General features: G+C 44.7%; 1 protein-coding gene across 1 annotated transcript in view; it reads right to left on the reverse strand.

Moving 5' to 3' along the window:
* The window catches only part of LOC116973618 (dystonin-like), a 523,324-nt gene that overhangs the window by 382,688 nt on the left and 118,996 nt on the right, over positions 1-21,640 (reverse strand). Inside the window, 1 exon segment of the mRNA XM_033021855.1 lies at positions 10,808-10,869. Coding sequence (XP_032877746.1) covers positions 10,808-10,869 — 62 coding nt within the window.

Raw genomic sequence — 21,640 nt, forward strand, 5'->3', positions numbered from 1 at the left:
GGCAACGTTTCGAGCAGAAACCCTTCTTCAGACTGATGGGGGGGGGGGGGGGGTGGGGGGGAGAAGGAAGGAAAAAGGGAGGAGGAGTACCCCGAGGGCGGGGGGATGGGAGGAGACAGCTCGAGGGTTAAGGAAGGGGAGGAGACAGCAAGGGCTAGCAAAATTGGGAGAATTCAACGTTCATGCCACCGGACGCAAGCAACCCAGGCGGAATATGAGGTGCTGTTCCTCCAATTTCCGGTGTTGCTCACTCTGGCAATGGAGGAGACCCAGGACAGAGAGGTCGGATTGGGAATGGGAGGGGGAGTTGAAGTGCTGAGCCACCGGGAGTTCAGGTAGGTTATTGCGGACTGAGCGGAGGTGTTCGGCGAAACGATCGCCCAACCTCCGCTTAGTCTCCCCGATGTAAATCAGCTGACATCTAGAGCAGCGGATGCAGTAGATGAGGTTGGAGGAGATACAGGTGAACCTTTGTCGCACCTGGAACGACTGCTTGGGTCCTTGAATGGAGTCGAGGGGGGAGGTGAAGGGACAGGTGTTGCATTTCTTGCGGTTGCAACGGAAAGTGCCTGGGGAGGGGGTGGTACGGGAGGGAGGGGAAGAATTGACAAGGGAGTTGCGGAGGGAGCGGCCTTTGTGGAAGGCAGACATAGGGGGAGATGGGAAGATGTGGCGAGTGGTGGGGTCACGTTGGAGGTGGCGGAAATGGCGGAGGATTATGTGTTGTATTTGCCGGCTGGTGGGGTGAAAGGTGAGGACTAGGGGGACTCTGCCCTTGTTGCGAGTGCGGGGATGGGGAGAGAGAGCAGTGTTGTGGGGTATGGATGAGACCCTGGTGCGAGCCTCATCTATGGTGGCGGAGGGGAATCCCCGTTCCCTGAAGAACGAGGACATTTCCGATGCCCTGGTGTGGAATGTGCAATGTAAGAATACATTGAGTATAGAAGTTGGGATGTAATGTTAAAATTGTACAAGGCATTGGTGAGACCAATTCTGGAGTATGGTGTACAATTTTGGTCGCCCAATTATAGGAAGGATGTCAACAAAATAGAGAGAGTACAGAGGAGATTTACTAGAATGTTGCCTGGGTTTCAGCAACTAAGTTACAGAGAAAGGTTGAATGTTAGGTCTTTATTCTTTGGAGCGCAGAAGGTTAAGGGGGGACTTGATAGAGGTTTTTAAAATGATTAGAGGGATAGACAGAGTTGACGTGAATAAGCTTTTCCCACTGAGAGTAGGGAAGATTCAAACAAGAGGACATGATTTCAGAATTAAGGGACAGAAGTTTAGGGGTAACATGAGGGGGAACTTCTTCACTCAGAGAGTAGTAGCTGTGTGGAATGAGCTTCCAGTGGAAGTGGTGGAGGCAGGTTCGATTTTATCATTTAAAAATAAATTGGATAGGTATATGGATGGGAAAGGAATGGAGGGTTATGGTCTGAGTGCAGGTAAATGGGACTAGGGGAAAATAAGTGTTTGGCACGGACTTGTAGGGCCGAGATGGCCTGTTTCCGTGCTGTAATTGTTATATGGTTATATAAAAGAATGCAGTTTGGCTGATCAGGCAGCTCCAAGTGGCCTCAACAATGTTACTTAATGCATGGGTGCCTGGAAAATGCTGCTATGGGCAGTAGTCCCGGCAGCATAGGTTCACCAGGTTAATCCCAGTGATGGCTGGACTGACATGTGACGAAAGAATGGGTCGACTGGGCTTGTATTCACTGGAATTTAAAAGGATGAGAGGATATCTTATAGAAACATATAAAATTATTAAGGGATTGGACAGGCTAGATTTCCCGATGTTGGGGGAGTGCAGAACCAGGGGTGACAGTTTAAGAATAAGGGGTAGGCCATTTAGGATTGAGATGAGGAAAAACTTTTTCACCCAGAGAATTGTGAATCTGTGGAATTCTCTGCCACAGAAGGCAGTGGAGGCCAATTCACTGGGTGTTTTCAAGAGAGAGTTAGATAGAGCTCTTAGGGCTAAGGGAATCAAGGGATATGGGGTGGGGGCAGGAATGGGGTACTGATTCAGATGATCAGCCATGATCATATTGAAAGGCAGTGCTGGCTCGTAGGGCCAAATGGTCTACTCCTGCACCTATGTATTTTACTATGTGGCATTTAGGAGGGTATGGGATAAGCACTAAGATATGCAGAAAATGGAGGGATATGGATAACATACAGGCGGAGGAGAATAGTTTAAATTGGCATCATGTTCAACGCAGACATTGTGGGCCGCAGGGCCTGTTCCTGTGCTGTACTGGTCTATGTTCTATGCTCTACATTTTATGGGGAATTTCAATCACAACCAGGCTTGTGGGAATGTAGACATTGCTGTCAGGCTGTCAAAGGGTGCAGGGAATTCTGCTCATTCCCAAAACTGGAACCCTCTGAATATTTCCTTCCCCCCTTCCTTTGCACATGACTCCTTCCACTGATATGGTTAGAAGTTGGTGACTAATGACCCCAACGAAAAAAGGAAAATGCTGCCATCGCTCAGAAAGTCAGGCAGCATCAATGGAGAAAAAAAAAGCTGACATTTTCCCTCTCCATGGATGCACAACGTCAAGGACGACAAACTGGAGGGTTCATCCACCAAGGCAATATGGATAGGGTTCAAAAATAAGAAAGATCACTCTGATGGGATTGTACTACATGCCTCTCAATAGCTAGCAGGGGACAGAGGAAACAGATAATGTAGACATATTATGAAAAGATGCAAAAGGAATAATGTTGTCGGGATGGATGACTGATTACCCCAATATTGACTGGGACTAACTTAGTGCAAGAGGCTTATACAAGGCAGATTTTCTTATGCATACCCAAAAGGGTCCTTGGAAACAGTATGTGAATAGTCTAACTAGAGGAAGGGACAATTTCCCTTAATGTGTTGGGAGTGGAGAATAGGTGATCGGTGGTCAGTGTGTACTCGGTGGGCTGCAGGGCCCAATTCCATGCTGTAAACATAGAAACATAGAAATCGGTGCATTCGGGCCATTCGGCCCTTCGAGCCTGCACCGCCATTCAATATGATCATGGCTGATCATCCAACTCAGTATCCTGTACCTGCCTTCTCTCCATACCCCCTGATCCCTTTAGCCACAAGGGCCACATCTAACTCCCTCTTAAATATAGCCAATGAACTGGCCTCAACTACCCTCTGTGGCAGAGAATTCCAGAGATTCACCACTCTCTGTGTGAAAAAATGTTTTCCTCATCTCGGTCATAAAAGATTTCCCCCTTATCCTTAAACTGTGACCCCTTGTTCTGGCCTTCCCCATCATCTGGAACAATCTTCCTGCATCTAGCCTGTCCAACCCCTTAAGAATTTTGTACATTTCTATAAGATCCCCCCTCAATCTTCTAAATTCTAGCGAGAACAAGCCAAGTCTATCCAGTCTTTCTTCATATGAAAGTCCTGACATCCCAGAAATCAGTCTGGTGAACCTTCTCTGTACTCCCTCTATGGCAAGAATGTCTTTCCTCAGATTAGGAGACCAAAACTGTATGCAATACTCCAGGTGTGGTCTCACCAAGACCCTGTACAACTGCAGTAGAACCTCCCTGCTCCTATACTCAAATCCTTTTGATATTAATTTTTTTCTAGAACAGTCAAACATTTTTTTTTCCAGTAGGAGCAGGGACAAGGATAACAAGGCAAGGAAATCTTGGATGAAAAGAGAGGTTGTAAATTTGGTCAAAAAGTAAAAAGAATCACATTAAGAAGATGAAGTCAGACAGGGCTTTAAGGGATGTAACCAAATATAAACAAAGCATGAAATAATTCAAATAGAGAATTAGGACCAATTGGTATATCAGATTAAAGACAATCCCAAGACGTTTAGACATAAAATGCTGGAGTAACTCAGCGGGAAAGGCAGCATCTCTGGAGAGAAGGAATGGGCGACGTTTCAAGTCTGAAGAAGGGTCTTGACCCAAAACGTTGCCCATTCCTTCTCTCCAGAGATGCTGCCTGTCCCGCTGAGTTACTCCAGCATTTTGTGTCTACCTTCGTTTTAAACCAGCATCTGCAGTTCTTTCCGACCCAAGGCTTTTAGAAATGGATTAACAACTAGAGGACAAGGTAAGACCAGCTCAAGGATAAAGGAAGAATTTATGCCTGGAGTCAAATGTGGGCAAGATACTAAATGATACTTTGCATTAGCATTCATCAAAGAGAAGAGAGGATAGTGAGATGGTGGGGAATACCAATATGATGCAGCATTTTGAGAAGGAGAAAAAGTGGAGCTGAGTCTCCTGAAAACCATTAAGATGGATACATTCCCAGGGACTGTTGAGATTTATCCCAGGTTACCGAGCAAGGTAAAAGAGGAGATTGCGGGAACCTTTGCATCCTCCGCAGCCGCCGAAGAGGTCCCGGAGGACTTTAAGGTAGCCAAAGTTGTTTCTTTGTTTAAGAAGGGAAGCAGAGATAATCCAGGATATTATGGGTCAGTGAGCCCTACGCCTGTGTCAGGGAAGCTATTGAAGAGGATTTTTAGGCATAGGATTTACTTGCATATGGAAGAGAGTGGACTGATTAGGGATTGTGAGAATGGCCTTGTGCGGGACAGGTGATGTCTTACAAACTTGACACTTTTTTTTGAGGAGGTGAAAAAGGCAATCGATGAGGGTAGGGCAGTAGATGTTCACTGCATGGACTTGAGCAAGGCATTTGACAAGGTCCCTCATGGTAGGCTAATCCAGAAAATTAAGATACCAGGGATCCATGGTGATTTAGTAGGTTGGATTCAGAACTGGCTTATCCATAGATGACTGGGTATGGTAGTGGAAGGTTGTGATTCTGGTTAGAGGTCTGCAACCAGTGGAATTCCACAGGAATCAGTGCTAGGACCGCTCTTGTTGGCACTATATATGACAGGTGAAAATGTAGAAGTCAATAACTTTGCAAATACAAAAAAGTGATAGCATTGCAAACAATGAAGAAGACTGTCAAAGGATGCACCAGGATATAGATTAGCTACAGATAAGGGCAGATAAAAGGCAAATGGAGTTTGATCTGGACAAATGTGAGTTTGATTTGGACAGTTGCACTTTGGGAGGTCAGATGAAAGGGAAAAAGTACACTCTTAACAGCAGTGATGTACAGAGAGATCTTGGGGATCAATTGATAGCTCCTTGAAAGTGGCAACACAAGTAGATAGAATGGTAAAGAAATCGTATGGTATACTTGCCGTCATTAGTTGGGGCATCGAGTATAAAAGTCAAGAGGTCATGGGGAAATGTAAGATTAACCCGACTGGCAGAAAGAATGAAAAAGCAAGAAGTTGCTTAAATAGATAAAGGGACAGAATACTGCCACAGCGTACTCATGTCATAGAAAGCATAAGAAGTAGGTGCAGGAGGAGGCCATTCAGCCCTTCGAGCCAGCACCGCCATTCATTGTGATCATGGCTGATCGTCCCCAATCAATAACCAGTACCTGCCTTCTCCTTATATCCCCTAGGGCTAGCCCCTAGAGCTCTATCTAACTCTCTCTTAAATCCATCCAGTGATTTGGCCTCCACTGCCCTCTGTGGCAGGGAATTCCACAAATTCACAACTCTCTGGGTGAAAAAGTTTTTTCTCACCTCAGTCTTAAATGGCCTCCCCTTTATTCTGAGACGGTGGCCCCTGGTTCTGGACTCGCCCAACATTGGGAACATTTTTCCTGCATCTAGCCTGTCCAGTCCTTTTATAATTGTATATGTTTCTATGAGAACCCCTCTCATCCTTCTAAACTCCAGTGAATACAAGCCTAGTCTTTTCAATCTTTCCTCATATGACAGTCCCGTCATCTCACGGATCAATCTTGTGAACCTACGCTGCACTGCCTCAATTACAATGTCCTTGTATATGAGATGGAGAAAGCAAGCATATTCTGTAGGTACACCAAAGGACAAAACAAATGGAAAGTTGTTCTTTATTGTAAGGGTAACAGTAGAAGAAAAGTGCTGGAACAACAATACCTAACATTGGTAAGATGAGTTAAGTTGCAGGGTACTGCATACAGTTTTGTAATGTAATCGAAAGATATACATGCTCCGAAGAATGTAATCGAAAGATATACATGCTCTGAAGAAGGGAGGGGAGGTAAGGGGGGGGGGGGGGGGGGTGTAAGAAGAAGTGGCAAGAGTGTGGAAGGGGACATGGAAGGGGAGGTGGAAGTGGGAGGGAGAAAGAGGGGGGGGGAAGAGTGGGTCAACAGGAAAGGCCAAAGAGAAGGGCAAGTGAGAGAGGGCATGAGAGAAGGGGCAAGGGTGTTGATGACACCGGAACTTAAGAGAGCTAAAGATGACACTGTAACTTAAGAGAGGTGACCAAAACCTTTATCAGGTAGATGGGATTTAACCATTCTTAGAGGAGAGTATATGTATAAAATCATGAGAGGAATAAATCAGGTAGATGCACAGTCTCTTGCCCAGAGTAGGAGAATCGAGGACCAGAGAATATAGGTTTAAGGTGAAGGGAAAATATTTAATAGAAATCTGAGGGGTAACATTTTCACACAAACTGTGGTGGGTGTTTAGAACAAGCTGCCAGAGGAGGTAGTTGAGGCTGGGACATTTAAGAGACAGTTAGACAGATACATGGATAGGACAGGTAGGAGGGATTTGGACCAAACGCAGGCAAGTGGGACTAGTGTAGCTGGGACATTGTTGGTCGGTGTGGGCAAGTTGGGCAGAAGGACCGGTTTCCACACTGTATCACTCTATGACTCAATGAGAGAAATAGAGAGAGTTTGGAAATGAAAATCAGAGCTTATGTTCTATGCTGCTGATGGTAAGTTTACCAATAGTGACACGATGCCAGTGGGAGATGTTCAAGATCCATAAAAGGATAAAGGGAAAGATATTAGAGGGTGTGAGGCTGGATGGTGTTCATGGTAGAAAAGAAGCTATGGGAGGGGGAGGGGGAGGGGGAGGGGGAGGGGGAGGGGGAGGGGGAGGGGGAGAGGGGAGGGGGGGGGGAGGGGAGGGGGAGAGGGGAGGGGGAGAGGGAGAGGGAGGAGATGCAATTTTGTGTAGCTTAGCCTTAGAACAACCCAAATCCTCAAACACCAACTCAAATCCCTCATAATGGCCCAAACTCAAACAACTACTATGATTGCTTCTTGTATTAAGTCTCAATTGCTTCAGAAGCATCTCTCCCCATTACCCAGTAATCCGGAGGCAAAAATACTTGGTCGACAAGGGCGAGTTGGGGCAAAGGGTTGTTTTCAATATTGTATAACTTTGATATTTGAACTTATAACTATGACCATCATTAACTGAGATTTATGCGCTGTGCCAACACCTTTGGATCTGAACTACCACAGTGACAACATTTCACAACATCTTTATTGTGTGCAATCCACACAAGATTGTCCTGGCAACACTGTGCTGCTCAAATACTTTTGACTTTGTGTTCCACTTCTTCCTGTCAGTCTAACGGCCAGGCAAATGGCATTGGCATAAACAATCTTTCCTTCAATTTACAATTTATAACCACCACTGCTATGAACAATTTAACTTGGCAGGCGCCCAGGTATTTTTTATGGAGCCTGCAGCCTTTCACCACAGCGCTGGATTTTCACAGACGTGAAACAGAATGGGGTAGCCTCCACAAACCTATTAGCTCTGATTTACTTCCCACGCCACCAGCCTCTAACAGTTCAAAATAAAAAGCCATGCAACATAACAGCGAGAATTGTTGGTATAAAACTATAAATTATCTTCACACAGAAGAACACAAGAAATTTGGAGCTGAAATAGGCCACTCGGCCCCTCAAGCCTGTCCCACCATTCAATATAATCATGGCTGATCTATGCTGGCGTCAACTGCTCTTCTGCACCAGATTCTCAAGTTCCTTAATTCCAGTACAAGTTTTCAAAATGTACTTTTCTCTGCTGTAAATATATCAACAAGTCTCAAGTAGGGTTTCGGCCTGAAACGTTGCCTATTTCCTTCGCTCCATAGATGCTGCTGCACCCACTGAGTTTCTCCAGCATTTTTGTGTACCTTCAATTTTCCATCATCTGCAGTTCCTTCTTAAATCCAATGATCACGTCCCCAGCACCGTTGAGGGCAGAGAAACCCAGAGAGTTTCACTACTATGTGAGAAGATATTTTGATGCACCTCAATTATAAATATGCCCCTTATTTTGCAGCCACGACCCCTCAGTTGTGGCTTTCCCACTAGTGGAAGCATCTCCACAACCACTCTGCCAAGCCCCTTGACGACCATGGATGTTTGAACAAGATCACTGCTCATTTTCCTAAACTAAGGAATACAGATCCACTTTCCACTCAAAAAAGTGGGCCGCACAGTGGCCTCACAACGCCAAAGAACCGGGTTTAATCCTGACGTTGGGTGCTATCTCCGAGTGCCCCAGTTTACTCCCACACCACAGCGATGTGCGGATTTGTAGGTTAATTGGCCTCTGTAAATTGCCCATAATGTTTAGGGAGTGGATGACTAAGTGGGATACCATACAACTGGTGTGAATGGGTGATCGATGGCCAGCAGGGATTCGATGGGCCGATGGGCCTGGTTCCATGCTGTATCACTAAGATAAATTAATTCTTCATTATTGTTCAATATGATGGGGCGGGAGATTGCAACCTTCACGTGGTCCGCCCTGTTTCAACAAATGCAATCAACCTGGTGTGCACAATCAAATAAGATCAAATAGAGCAAGTTGTCCTACAACTTTAGGCTGTGTACGCCATACGCAAGAAGAAGAAGTAGTACAATATGATTACAAAGGAAAAGGCTGTTGTTGGATAGTGCTTTTCACCAAAGATCCTATAGCGGAGCTCCGCTATAAGATCTTTGCTTTTCACATCCTTATGGTATCCCACACGCTACAAAACCAATGATTAATTTGAGCAATGGCTTTGCACAGAAAGTCAACTGTTGGTATGCAAACTGTAAAGTCCCATGAATAGCAATGAGAGAAATGATCAATTAGCCGTTTGTAATGGCATCAGATGAAAAAAATTAAACCCAATGTAAACATGAAGAAAACTGAAAGACATTTTCAAATCTTATTTCCGAAAGGCAAATACGTCGATCCATTTACTCAACTCATTTATACAAATGGAAACCACATCATTCTTGTTTGACATTAACGCTGTAGAGGTCAGCATTTATTGTCCACCCCTCATTATCCAAGCTGACGTCTTCAACATTTATCTTTGTGGGTTGGTGCTCCTGCAACATTGCTGTTGTGCAGGGAGCTAGAGCATTTTCAACCAGGTACGGTGACTTATTTCAAGGTTACCAATGTGTGCAACTCCATAAGACCATGAGAGAACTAGATGGGGTAAATGCACAGTCTTTTACCCAGAGTAGGGGAATCAAGAACCAGAGGGCATAGGTTTAAGATGAGGGGGAAAAGATTTAACAGGAACCCGAGGGGCAACTTTTTAAACACAGAAGATGGTGGTTGTGTGAAACGAGCTGCCGGAGGAGGTAATGAAGGCAGGTACAATTGCAATGTTTTTTAAAAAATGTTGGACAGGTGCATGGATAAGATGGGTTTAGAGAGATATGGACCAAATGCAGGCAGATGGGACTAATGTAAATGGGGCATGTTTGTGGGCACGGGTAAGTTGCGCCGAAGGGCCTGTTTCCACATCCTTGTCCCTGTCCAAGTGTCTTTTAAATGCTGGTACAGGATTTGCCTCAACTACCTCCTCCAGCAGCTCGTTCCATATACTCACCACCCTCTGTGAAAACGTTGCCCTCTGGTTCGTATTACTTCTTGCCCCTGTCACCTTAAATCTGTGTACTCTGGTTCTTGATTCCCCAAACCTGGGTAAAAAGACTCCGTGCATTCACCCTATCTAATCCCAGCATTATTCTATACACCTCTATAAAATCATTCCTCAGCCTCCTGTGCTCCAAGCAAGTGAAATCCATGACATTGACATGAGGGGCTTGCGGACAGTGTTATGGGGGACTATTAATCCATGGGCGCAAAAAGTGTGGCATAAATCATAAAAATGTTATTCATTCATCAGGGAAAATTATGTCATTAATTAAACGACTATCAGGACATTTCTGATAGAGTCGGAGAGAGATACAGCATGGAAACATAGAAACATAGAAAATAGGTGCAGGAGTAGGCCATTCGGCCCTTCAAGCCTGCACCGCCATTCAATATGATCATGGCTGACCATCCAACTCAGTATCCTGTACCTGCCTTCTCTCCATACCCCCTGATCCCTTTAGCCACAAGGGCCACATCTAACTCCCTCTTAAATATAGCCAATGAACTGGCCTCAACTACCTCTGTGGCAGAGAATTCCACAGATTCACCACTCTCTGTGTGAAAAAAAAATTTCTCATCTCGGTCCTAAAAGACTTCCCCCTTATCCTTAAACTGTGACCCCTTGTTCTGGACTTCCCCAACATCGGGAACAATCTTCCTGCATCTAGCCTGTCCAAACCTTTAAGAATTTTGTAAGTTTCTATAAGATCCCCCCTCAATCTTCTAAATTCGAACGAGTACAAGCCGAGTCAATCCAGTCTTTCTTCATATGAAAGTCCTGACATCCCAGGAATCAGTCTGGTGAACCTTCCCTTCGGCCCAACTTGACCATGCCGACCAACATGCCTCATCCACTAGTCCTACCTGTTTATGTTTGGCCTCTAAACCTATCCTACCAAGTGCCTGTCTAAATGTTTCTTAAACATTGCACTAATAAACATTGCGATTTCTCCCTCCGGGTTAGTTGGATGATCAGATGCCGGATAACAAGTGATGAGAAATGAGAGACCACTTAGCAAAATACACATGGCTGTCATCACACCAACCTTAATAAGGTGCTTGTTGATCCATTTTGTAAAGGTCTTCTTCTGTACTTTGTCCCGTTCATCTGAAAAAAAAAACCAAGCGGAAGAAGTTGAAGGGGGCAGCTCACTATTGGACTTTACAAACAAGCCATCTGGCATCAGATGAATAAGACAGCCTACTCGTCACCATGCACTTCCAATTACAGGTGCTTCTTAAGGTTTTCACACAGCGAGCCACACTGCTGTAAACAGCATCCTGCGAACCAGTAATATTGCCAGCTTGCATTTTGTACACTGGAGAATGCGTGTGAAATGCGGTCTTATAATTCAGGACAAGGCCGTTCGACCCACCAGCCTATGCTGGCTCCTTGAAAACTCCTCAATTAGTCCGCCTCTGCTTCCTTTCCCTCCCCTGCTCCACAACCATCCCGGTCCTCTGGAAGCTGGGTCACATAGCACATCTGATGGAGACCTTTGTGCCTTGGCTCCACTTTCCCCACCCAACAGAGCAAACATCTATTTATCTTGGTTTTGGGTAGATTCCAAATATATATATGGATCTCTGGTCCACTGAGGATTTATTGTTATGATGAACAAGCAAGAAAGCGGAGCTGGTGTCCATATTGGATCAGATAGCCATGATCTTAATCAATACTGGAGTGGGACCTTCACAAGGACAAACCCAGGTCCATTCTGGGACATGCTCAACAATCCTCTCAGACAGTGAATTCCATAACAATATGCTGCAAAACAAAAGAATCTTTAATTCATTATCTTAACCACTTCTCCTGATTTACTCTCGCCGACCGCTCCCCACCTTTTTACAAATTTAAATATTCTGTTAAATCTCCCTTTAGTAACAAGAGATTTCTGGGAATACTTGGCAGGTCAGGCAGCATCCGCAGAAAAGGAAACAGGTTTTATAAGAATCAAGTACTAAGGGTGGGGGGAGGATAGGGCTGTGTCCTAGGAAAACAGTCCATATCGCAATTTCCACCATGTGAAGCAGTGGTGTCTGCACATGCACCAACAAATGCGATTAGTAATAAAAGTGTTTATTTGTTCAATGCTTTCATTTTAATTCCGTGAAAGCAAATTTTGTTCTGCGTCTCCGTTTTTTTGGTTAATGATGCATGAATTTTGTAAGGGTGAATTTCCCTTACCCAGAACAGCCATAACGCAGGAGTGGCTTACATTCCATGGAGTGGTTTGACTGCATTTTGCGCACCAGCCCTTGAAGACAGACACTTTCTGACAGGTTCACACATAAGCCGCCCAAGGGTCTGATTTTTTTCCCCCCTCACATAATTCCCCGCCCATGGGTCGATCTATGGAAGCACATGTGTCATTATCAGTTGACCCCAACACTAAAATCTCTCTCGGTCTTCATCCCCGCCTCAACAGTTCAAGTGGCACTCCCAAATCCAGTTAAACAGGCACTCCCAAATTTACTGCCTTTGCACAGCCGCAGATAAAAGTCGGTCATGATAAGACAGCCATCAGAGCAAGAAGACAATGCATCATTTAGGATTAGCAAGGTCTGATTCAACTGAGCTTCAGGCAAAAGTTTCAAAGTAAATCAGGCTCAGGCAACCCCTGCATTCATGGGAATGTGTGGATTTACAATAATTACCTGGGCTCTACAATTTCAACAGATCATGTTAGTGCAAGACTGAGGGGTGAAGATATAGTGACGGAAGGAAGAAGCAGCTGCCAGTGAGGCCAAGTATGTGTGAGTCTTCAGGGTGGAAAATTCACCAGCATTATCTCATACTGAGTGGCCTTGGCACAGGGTATAAAATGAGACCACTGTTCCACAGGAATCTTTCCAATCAGTGCAAGGCCTTTTGCGAGCTGCCTTCAATGCTCCTGCACTGGGTATAATTAATTGTTTTATCAGTAATTTTAATACAAGGACAATGCTTCTGGTTTATACGTTTAACAGTGCTGCTATGGCAACCATCATCACCTCCCTAAATAACTATCAGTTTTGAAATTCTGCTTTGAGCAGAAATTGTACTGTGGCACGGTAGGTAGTACTGCTGCCTCACAGCTCTGGCAACTAGAGTTCAATCCTGATCGCAGGTGCCATCTGTGTGGAGTTTGCACGTGCCCCCAGGCAAGAGCGGAACTCGCTATCAAAACATGGAGGGGACGGGGGACACAATTTTTTGGCGGCCGCGCGCGCATACGCACACTCACACGTGAGGCTTCGGAGGCTCAATCCGGCGCTAAATGCAGCTCAACTGTGCCTGTCTCACCGGGTTAACTACAGCCCTGTCTGGACTGACGGGATACCAGCGCTGCTTCTCCGCGCTGGCCATATTTCCCGCAAGCCCAGGCAGGTTAACCTGGCGGGGATGTCGCCCACCTCTCAAAACATGGGGGGGGAACGTGTCCTCTCTGGCCCCCCCGGGTTTTCCGACCCTGCTCCCAGGGTGGATTTGCTGTGGGTGCTCTGGTTTGGTGCCTCATCCCAAAGACATGCCAGGAGGTTAATTGGCCACTGTGAATTTATTCCAGAGAGCAATTCTGAACTACTATCTACCTCATCGGGGACCCTCGGACTATCTTTGATTGGACTTTACTGGCTTTACCTTGCACTAGACATTATTCCCTTATCATGTATCTGTACACTGTGCATGGCTCGATTGTAATTATGTTATATCCCTCTGCTGGCTGGTTAGTACGCAGCTAAAGCTTTTCACTGCACCTCTGTACACGTGACAATAAACTAAACTGAACTGAAAAAAATAAATCAATTTTAGGAAGGAATTGCAGATGCTGGTTTAAAATGAAGATTGACACAAAATGCTGAAGTAACTCAGTCGTGCAGACAGCATCTCTGGGGAGAAGGAACAGGTGACTCAATAAGTCACCCATTCCTTCTATCCAGAGATGCTCCCTATCCAGAGTTAATCCAGCATTTTGCGTCTAACTTCTGAAAAACAAACTGAACTGAATCAACTTCTGTGCAGGTTAATGGCAAACTAAACTAAAGTGCAGAAAATGGACAGGTGTGACAGAGATAGTCTGAAGAAGGGTCTCGACCCAAAACATTACCCATTGTAATGTAAAGCGCTTTGGTCAACGAGAGTTGTTTTTTAAATGTGCTATAGAAATAAAAGTGACTTGACTTGACTTAGAAACATAGAAACATAGAAAATAGGTGCAGGAGTAGGCCATTCGGCCCTTCGAGCCTGCACCGCCATTCAATATGATCATGGCTGATCATCCAACTCAGTATCCTGTACCTGCCTTCTCTCCATACCCCCTGATCCCTTTAGCCACAAGGGCCACATCTAACTCCCTTTTAAATATAGCCAATGAACTGGCCTCAACTACCTTCTGTGGCAGAGAATTCCAGAGATTCACCACTCTCTGTGTGAAAATGTTTTTCTCATCTCGGTCCTAAAATATTTCCCCCTTATCCTTAAACTGTGACCCCTTGTTCTGGACTTCCCCAACATCGGGAACTATCTGCCTGCATCTAGCCTGTCCAACCCCTTAAGAATTTTGTAAGTTTCTATAAGATCCCCCTCAATCTTCTAAATTCTAGCGAGTACAAGCCGAGTCTATCCAGTCTTTGTTCATATGAAAGTCCTGACATCCCAGGAATCAGTCTGGTGAACCTTCTCTGTACTCCCTCAATGGCAAGAATGTCCTTCCTCAGATTAGGAGACCAAAACTGTACGCAATACTTCAGGTGTGGTCTCACCAAGACCCTGTACAACTGCAGTAGAACCTCCCTGCTCCTATACTCAAATCCTTTTGCTATGACTTGATACCTTCTTTCCAGAGATGCAGCCTGTCCTGCTCAAGCTTTTGTGTCTATCTTCGATTCAAACCATCATCAGCAGTTCCTTCCTACACAGGTGAGAATAGATCAAGTTGTGAAACTATGGGGAAATATAGAGAGAATGGAATGGGACTAATGGATGGAATCACACCCCTGGGAACCACAAGAGGTTTTTTTTCCTGCGTCGTCAAATAAAGCGCAGAAATTGAAGAGCTGCTCTCATGCATCAGACTGTGAGGGATTGTGCTAAAGTGCAAGAGACTACACAGGAGAGCCAGAGTTTGAAAGGAATACATTTTAATATTAAAGCAGAATTGGAAAACCAACCAATTTTAGTCAAGAGTGTTGAATTGTCACACAGTATGTACTGGGACCAGAACAATGGTGCAAATTTACTGACACATGAAATGCAACAACGCCACAATAAATATACTATAAATTATATGTTATTCTTAGTAAATCAGTTCATGATAATGCAAGCAGAAGTTCCTAGTGCAACCTAATAGTTCAATGTCCACAGTAGTTTGATAAACCTGAAGAAAACTATAGGCTATTACTGCACTGCAGTACTGAGAAAGGGTGGGATAGCCAGAAGTATTTAATTTTTTCGAGAGATGTTAAACCCCTCACTGTGATAGAAAGATCTAACAATGCTACCTCAAAGAGTTGAGATTTCTCTCCTGTTTTGCAGCTGACATTTATGCATCAAACTATCCCCAGAAACAATTAACATGATAATTTATTACATTGTTGCTTGTGGGATCCAGCTGTCCACAAAGATAATGCACTTCTTAAACTGCAATGGTATGCAATGGCAAAAAGCTCTTCAAATATTATTAAAGTGTCTTGGCACGTTCTGATGCGACTCAAGTGAGATTGCCATCCATTTTGGTAACTTTTTCCTAAAGTTTAAGTATGTTTTGTATCCTTTTGAGATACAGCGCAGAAACAGGCCCTTTGGCCCACCACGTCCACACCGACCATTGATTAATCATTCACACTAGTTCCATGTTTTCCACTTCCTACGCACCAGTGGGAATTTACAGAGGTCTATTAACCTACAGACCCGCACGTCTTTGGGGTGAGAGGAAACCAGAGCACCCGGAGGAAACCCACCAGGGAGAACGTGCAACTCCACACAGAAAGCATCTGAGGTCAGGATCGAACACGGGGCTCTGATGCTGTGAGTCATACACCGTGGAAATAGGCCCTTCGGCCCAACTTGCCCACACCAACCAACGTGTCCCATTTACACTAGTTCCACCCGCCTGTCTTTGGCACATATCCTTCTAAACCTATCCTATCCATGTGTCTGTCCAAATGTCTTTTAAACGTTGTGATAGTACCTGCCTTATCCACCTCCTCCAGCAGGTCGTTCCTTAAACCCACTGCCCTTTGTGTAAAATATTTGCCCCTCAGGTTCCTATTAAATCTTATGCCCCATCACCTTAAACCTATGTCCTCTGGTTCTTGATTCCCTACTCTGGGTAAATGATTCTGTGCATTTGCCCGCTCTATTGTTCTCATGATTTTGTACACCTCTATAAGATCACCCCTCATCCTCCTGCATTCCATGTTATAAGTCCCAGCCTGCTCAACCTCTTGTAAATCTTCTCTGCACTCTTTCCAGCTTGACAACATCTTTCCTTTAACAAGGTAACTAAAACTGAATATAATACTCCAAATGTGGCCTCACCAATGTTCTGTACAACTGTAACATAATATCCCAACTTCTATACTCCAACTGATGGCCAAAGTACTGAAAGCCGTCTTGACCACCATATCTACCTGCGAGTCCATTTTCAAGGAACTATGTACCTTCAGCGGCCTTACTCCTGCGAAACCATCCGCAAACCATTCTGAAGCAATGAATGATTGTGGCATTTGTAATGCACAAGGACACCATTCAGCCAGGGCTCAAAATTAACAGTTGCCCAGGTGCCAATAGCGACCTAAAGTCCCGCCGGGCAACCTAAAAGCCATGCCATTTTACCTGGCTTGGATAGCACCCGGAACACCTATCGTTCAACTCTGAGCAGGCCCCCCTCTCTATCTTTCTCTCTTACTGTCACTCTCCGTCTCCACCCGCCATCCGTGTCCGGGTCTCCGCTCTCCGCTTGCTCCTCATCCGAGAAAAAAGTGTATATTTATATACGAATATATAACTGTGTGTGTGTGTGTGTGTGTGTGTGTGTGTGTGTGTGTGTGTGTGTGTGTGTGTGTGTGTGTGTGTGTGTGTGTGTGTGTGTGTGTGTGTGTGTGTGTGTGTGTGTGTGTGTGTGTGTGTGTGTGTGTGTGTTTGTGCGTGTGTTTAATATATACACATACACACACACTTTTGCCCCTGGGATTAATAAAGTTCTATCGTATAGTATCGTGTGTGTAGGAAGGAACTGCTGATGCTGGTTTAAACTGAAGATAGACACAAAAAGCTGGAGTCACTCCACAGGTCAGACAGAATCTCTGGACAAAAGGAAAATATTATGTTTTGGGTTGGGTCTGAAAAAGGTTCCTGCACACCTTCGGAATGTGGAAGGAAACAAGAGCACCCGGAGAAAACCCATGCGATCAAAGGGGAAAGGAGCAAACTCCATACAGACAGCGCCCATATTCAGGATCAATTCCAGGTTTCTGGCACATTTAGGCAGCAACTTTATGGCCAATGTACTGCCCCAAAGTCTTGAACTGAATTAAAACAATGTATGATCATTGGAGTTTCAGAGAAAGTTCATCCGGTGGCCAGGCTCCCATCTTATCATCTAAGGTGCGAGCCCGGTTATTGTCCTCAATAGCATTTCCTGCCTGTTCCTCATAACGCAGACTACATCTTGAAATGAATGTTGGTGCCGTATCCTCACTCACTCGTAGTGTTATAAAACAATCACTCCTTGGTTTGTTGACTTTTTGTTGGCTACCAAATAGCAAATGATGCCCAATTAAAAATTCTAAACCATGGACAAAAAAAACCTCTCCACAACATTCCTCAACCTCTTCTTTGCCGGGAATTGTTATGAACTCCAGTGACCCAAGACTCTAGATTTGAGAGAAACAGCCCCTTTAGCCCCTGGGTCCGCACCGACCAGCAATCACTCCATACACTAGCACTATCCTACATATCAGGGACAATTTTACTAAAGCCAATTAACCTACAAACCTGTACGTCTTTGGATTGTGGGAGGAAACTGGAGCACCTGGAGAAAACCCACATGGTCACAGTGAGAACATACAAACTCCATAAAGGCAACACCCATAGAACAGGATCAAACCAGCATCACTGGCGCTGTGAGGCAGCAATTCTACCGCTGCACCATTGTGCCGCCCCCAGTGAAGAAACTTAATTCTTATTGTGGAAGGCCAAAGCTTCCTTTTTTAAGAAGTACCTCTTTTTTACCTTCTATTTAAAAATGACCTCACCTCCCTCAAACCAATTTCCTGGCCACAGAGGTGTCAATATCTAAGTCACAAGTGCTTGGTTAATTCCTAAATACTTCCCGCATTGATAGTTTTTATTTCACTGTCTCACTTCTGTTTTTAAGCCACTCCTCAGCCACGCCACCTCTCCACATCTCTCTGCTACAATCCATTGAAAAACAAACGTCTGGATTAAAAACTTGCAGGAGAAACAAGGGTTCGAGGCATCTAGATATAGTAATTAAGATGAAACCCCTCCCCCTCCCATTCCCCCACCCTAGGTACAGACACATTTACTACTAAGAGATACAGTGCCCTGCATAATGTTTGGAACAAAGACCCATCATTTATTTATTTGCGTCTATACTCCACAATTTGAGATTTGTAATAGAAATAAAATCGCATGTGGTTAAAGTGGACATTGTCAGATTTTATTAAAGGGTATTTTGATACATTTTGGTTTCACCATGTAGAAGTGACAACTGTGTTTATACATAGTCCCCCCCCCATTTCAGGGCACCATAATGTTTGTAATTGCTCAGGTGGTGTTTAATTGCCTCCTTAATGCAGGTATAAGAGTGCTATCAGTACCTAGTCTTTCCTCCAGTCTTTCAATCACCTTTGGAAACTTTTATTGCTGTTTATGGGGGTGTTATGGCCTGGGCATGTATGGCCTGCTGAAGGTATTGGCTCACTTATTTTTATTGATGATACAACTGCTGATGGTAATACAGGGCTCGAAATTAACGGTTGCCCAGGTGCAGATGGCGACCTCAAGTCCCGCCGGGCAACCTAAAAGCCATGCCATTTTGCCTGGCTTGGCAAGCACCCGGGACACCTATCGTTCAACTCTGAGCGGGCCCCCCTCTCTTTCTTTTTCTGTCACTCTCTGTCTCTGCCCACCATCCGTATCCGGGCCGCCAGGTCTACGCTTTCTGCTCTCCACCCGCTCCTCATCCGCCCGCACGGCTGGCCGCCTTACACATGCGCACAACCAGGACCTGCACATCCTCCCCCTGCACATGCGCACAACCACAGCCAGCACATCATCGGCCATGGTTGTGCGCATGTGCCACCCTGTACATGCGCACTGCCACGGCAACTGGTCGGCACCGGGCACTTTCTCCCTCCCTTTGCATTGTGGGAGATCTGGCCGCCATTGCTGTCCAGTCACCGCCTCGCCGCGACCGCTGAAAACCAACGCAGAATCACTCCCTGGAGCTGGAGTGACTCCCTGGAGTAACTCTTGCTTCTTGGTTTCATGGTCCTCCAAAAATATTCCAAATGGAATTTAAACTGGAGTGGACCCTGCACCACCAAACTCCATTTTGTCTGTTTATTTATTGTGTATTTATATGGTCTATGGTATATAGACACACTGAACTTTTATCTCCTGTTCTGTATTATGTTTACATATTCTGTTGTGCTGCAGCAAGCAAGAATTTCATTGTCCTATCTGGGACACATGACAATAAAACTCTCTTGACTCTAGACTTGGACGTAAGCAAAAAAGGGTTCTTGGGGAAAAAAGAGCTACCTTAAATTTAGTTGCATCTGGTTGGTACCTATGGTAGGGTAAAGACTATTCCATGCTTTAATTATTGAAACTAATGGTATTGTGATAGTGCGGGGGAACTCCATGGAGCAGCCAGCATCTTTGGATAGAAGAAATTGGGTGACGTTTTAGTTACGGAGCTTCTTTAGATTTCCTCTGGTTTTAGTGTTTTTATAGTTAATTTAAAGATCCAGCGTGGGAACAGTCCCTTCGGCCCACCGAGTCTACGCCAACCATCGATCACCCGTACACTAGTTGTATCCCACATATCAGCGGCGTAAGTCGAGAGTGTTTTATTCTCTCACGTCCCAGTTAGAACAATGAAATCCTTACTTGCAGCAGCACAACTGAATATGTAAACATTATACATGAATCGCAGACTTCAAGCAGGCATTGCATGCAAAGGATATGCAACAATACTAAACATGACTACTTTCATTTGCAGGACATTGCTCTGTCCTAAACATAATAGTGCCCTGAAAAGGGGGGACTATGTATAAACACTGCTGTAATTTCTACATGGTGAAACCAAAATGTATTAAAATGGCCTTTATTAAAATTTGACAATGTGCACTTTAACCACATGTGATATTTTTCTATCACAAATCTCAAATTGTGGAGTACAGAGGCAAATAATTAAATGATGGGTCTTTGTCCCAAACATTATGGAGGGCACAGTAAGTGGTTTAGTCAAAGTTTGACCCAAGATTAAAATACAAGTGTTTTAATATTACTATTAATAATTCTATCTAGTGGACTTGAGTTTGACGATTGTATTTATGTATAGTATATGATCTGTTTGGATAGCAAACAAAACAAAGCTTTCACTGTACCTCGGTATATTTGACAGCATGAGACAAACCTAAACCTACATATAAAAAGATTTCAAGGTGTGCCCAGTATATCTCACCGGTGGCTAATTAATATTCAGGCCAATAGGGATATATTTATTTGGTCTTTACTGAATTGTCCTCTGATTTAAACTTTCAAATGCTCTTTGGTGTTATGATGGAGTGTTTCCACAATAAAAATGCAAGCAGTAATGTGACTAGGTACAGCAGGCAGCCTGTTACCCAAAGGAACACTGTGTATGGCAACACTATGTCCTTGTGTCTGCCCCTGTGCTGATCCTCTGTGCGGGCACCCTGTCACTCCCTTGCACCAACTTGCCTTTACAGAGCGCAGGCTTGGTAATGAGAAGCCATTAAATTAGCTGGGTAATAATAATTAAACCGGGCAGAGTCTGCAGGCTTCACGGCTGCTGGAGAGAGAGTGGGGGGACCTGAGCTGACAGAGGTAGCTGCTCCACTGTGTGTGTGTGTGTGTGTGTGTGTGTGTGTGTGTGTGTGTGTGTGTGTGTGTGTGTGTGTGTGTGTGTGTGTGTGTGTGTGTGTGTGTGTGTGTGTGTGTGTGTGTGTGTGTGCGTGCGTGCGCGTGTGCGCGCGCATTAGAGGAGGGGAATGAGCAGAACAGACTGACAAAGAGAGAGAGTGAGACACACACATAGACAGAGACACAGAGAGAGAGACAGACACAGAGAGAGAGACAGTGAGAGAGAGAGAGAGAGAGATACAGAGAGCACAGCGCCGGGCCTCTGTCTTCTGGACGGAGAGGTAAAATCCCTGTTTTATGCGGATGACTTGGTTCTGCTGTCCCCCACAGAACAGGGACTACAGCAACAGTTGGACCTACTTGATGAGTACTGCCAAAATTAGGCCCTGGCAGTAAATCTAAAGAAAACTAACATCATGATTTTTCAGAAAAGACCCAGATGTCAGGAAGATAAATACAAATTCACTCTCAATGGGATTATTATCGAACACACTATGAGCTATACTTACCTTGGTCGAACTGTTTCAGCAGCAGGGAGCTTCAATATGGCAGTGAATGCACTAAAAGAGAAAGCTCGAAGAGCTCTGTATGCAATAAAAAGAAGATTCTACAACATCCAAATTCCAATTAAAATCTGGCTTAAAATATTTGACAGTGTAATCCAGCCTATTGGGCTTTATGGTAGTGAAGTATGGGGTCCGCTCAGTCACCATAGTTATAGTAAATGGGAAAAACATACAACGGAGGCCCTGCATGC

The sequence above is a fragment of the Amblyraja radiata genome, chromosome 5, assembly GCF_010909765.2.
Source record: "Amblyraja radiata isolate CabotCenter1 chromosome 5, sAmbRad1.1.pri, whole genome shotgun sequence".
NCBI lineage: Eukaryota > Metazoa > Chordata > Chondrichthyes > Rajiformes > Rajidae > Amblyraja > Amblyraja radiata.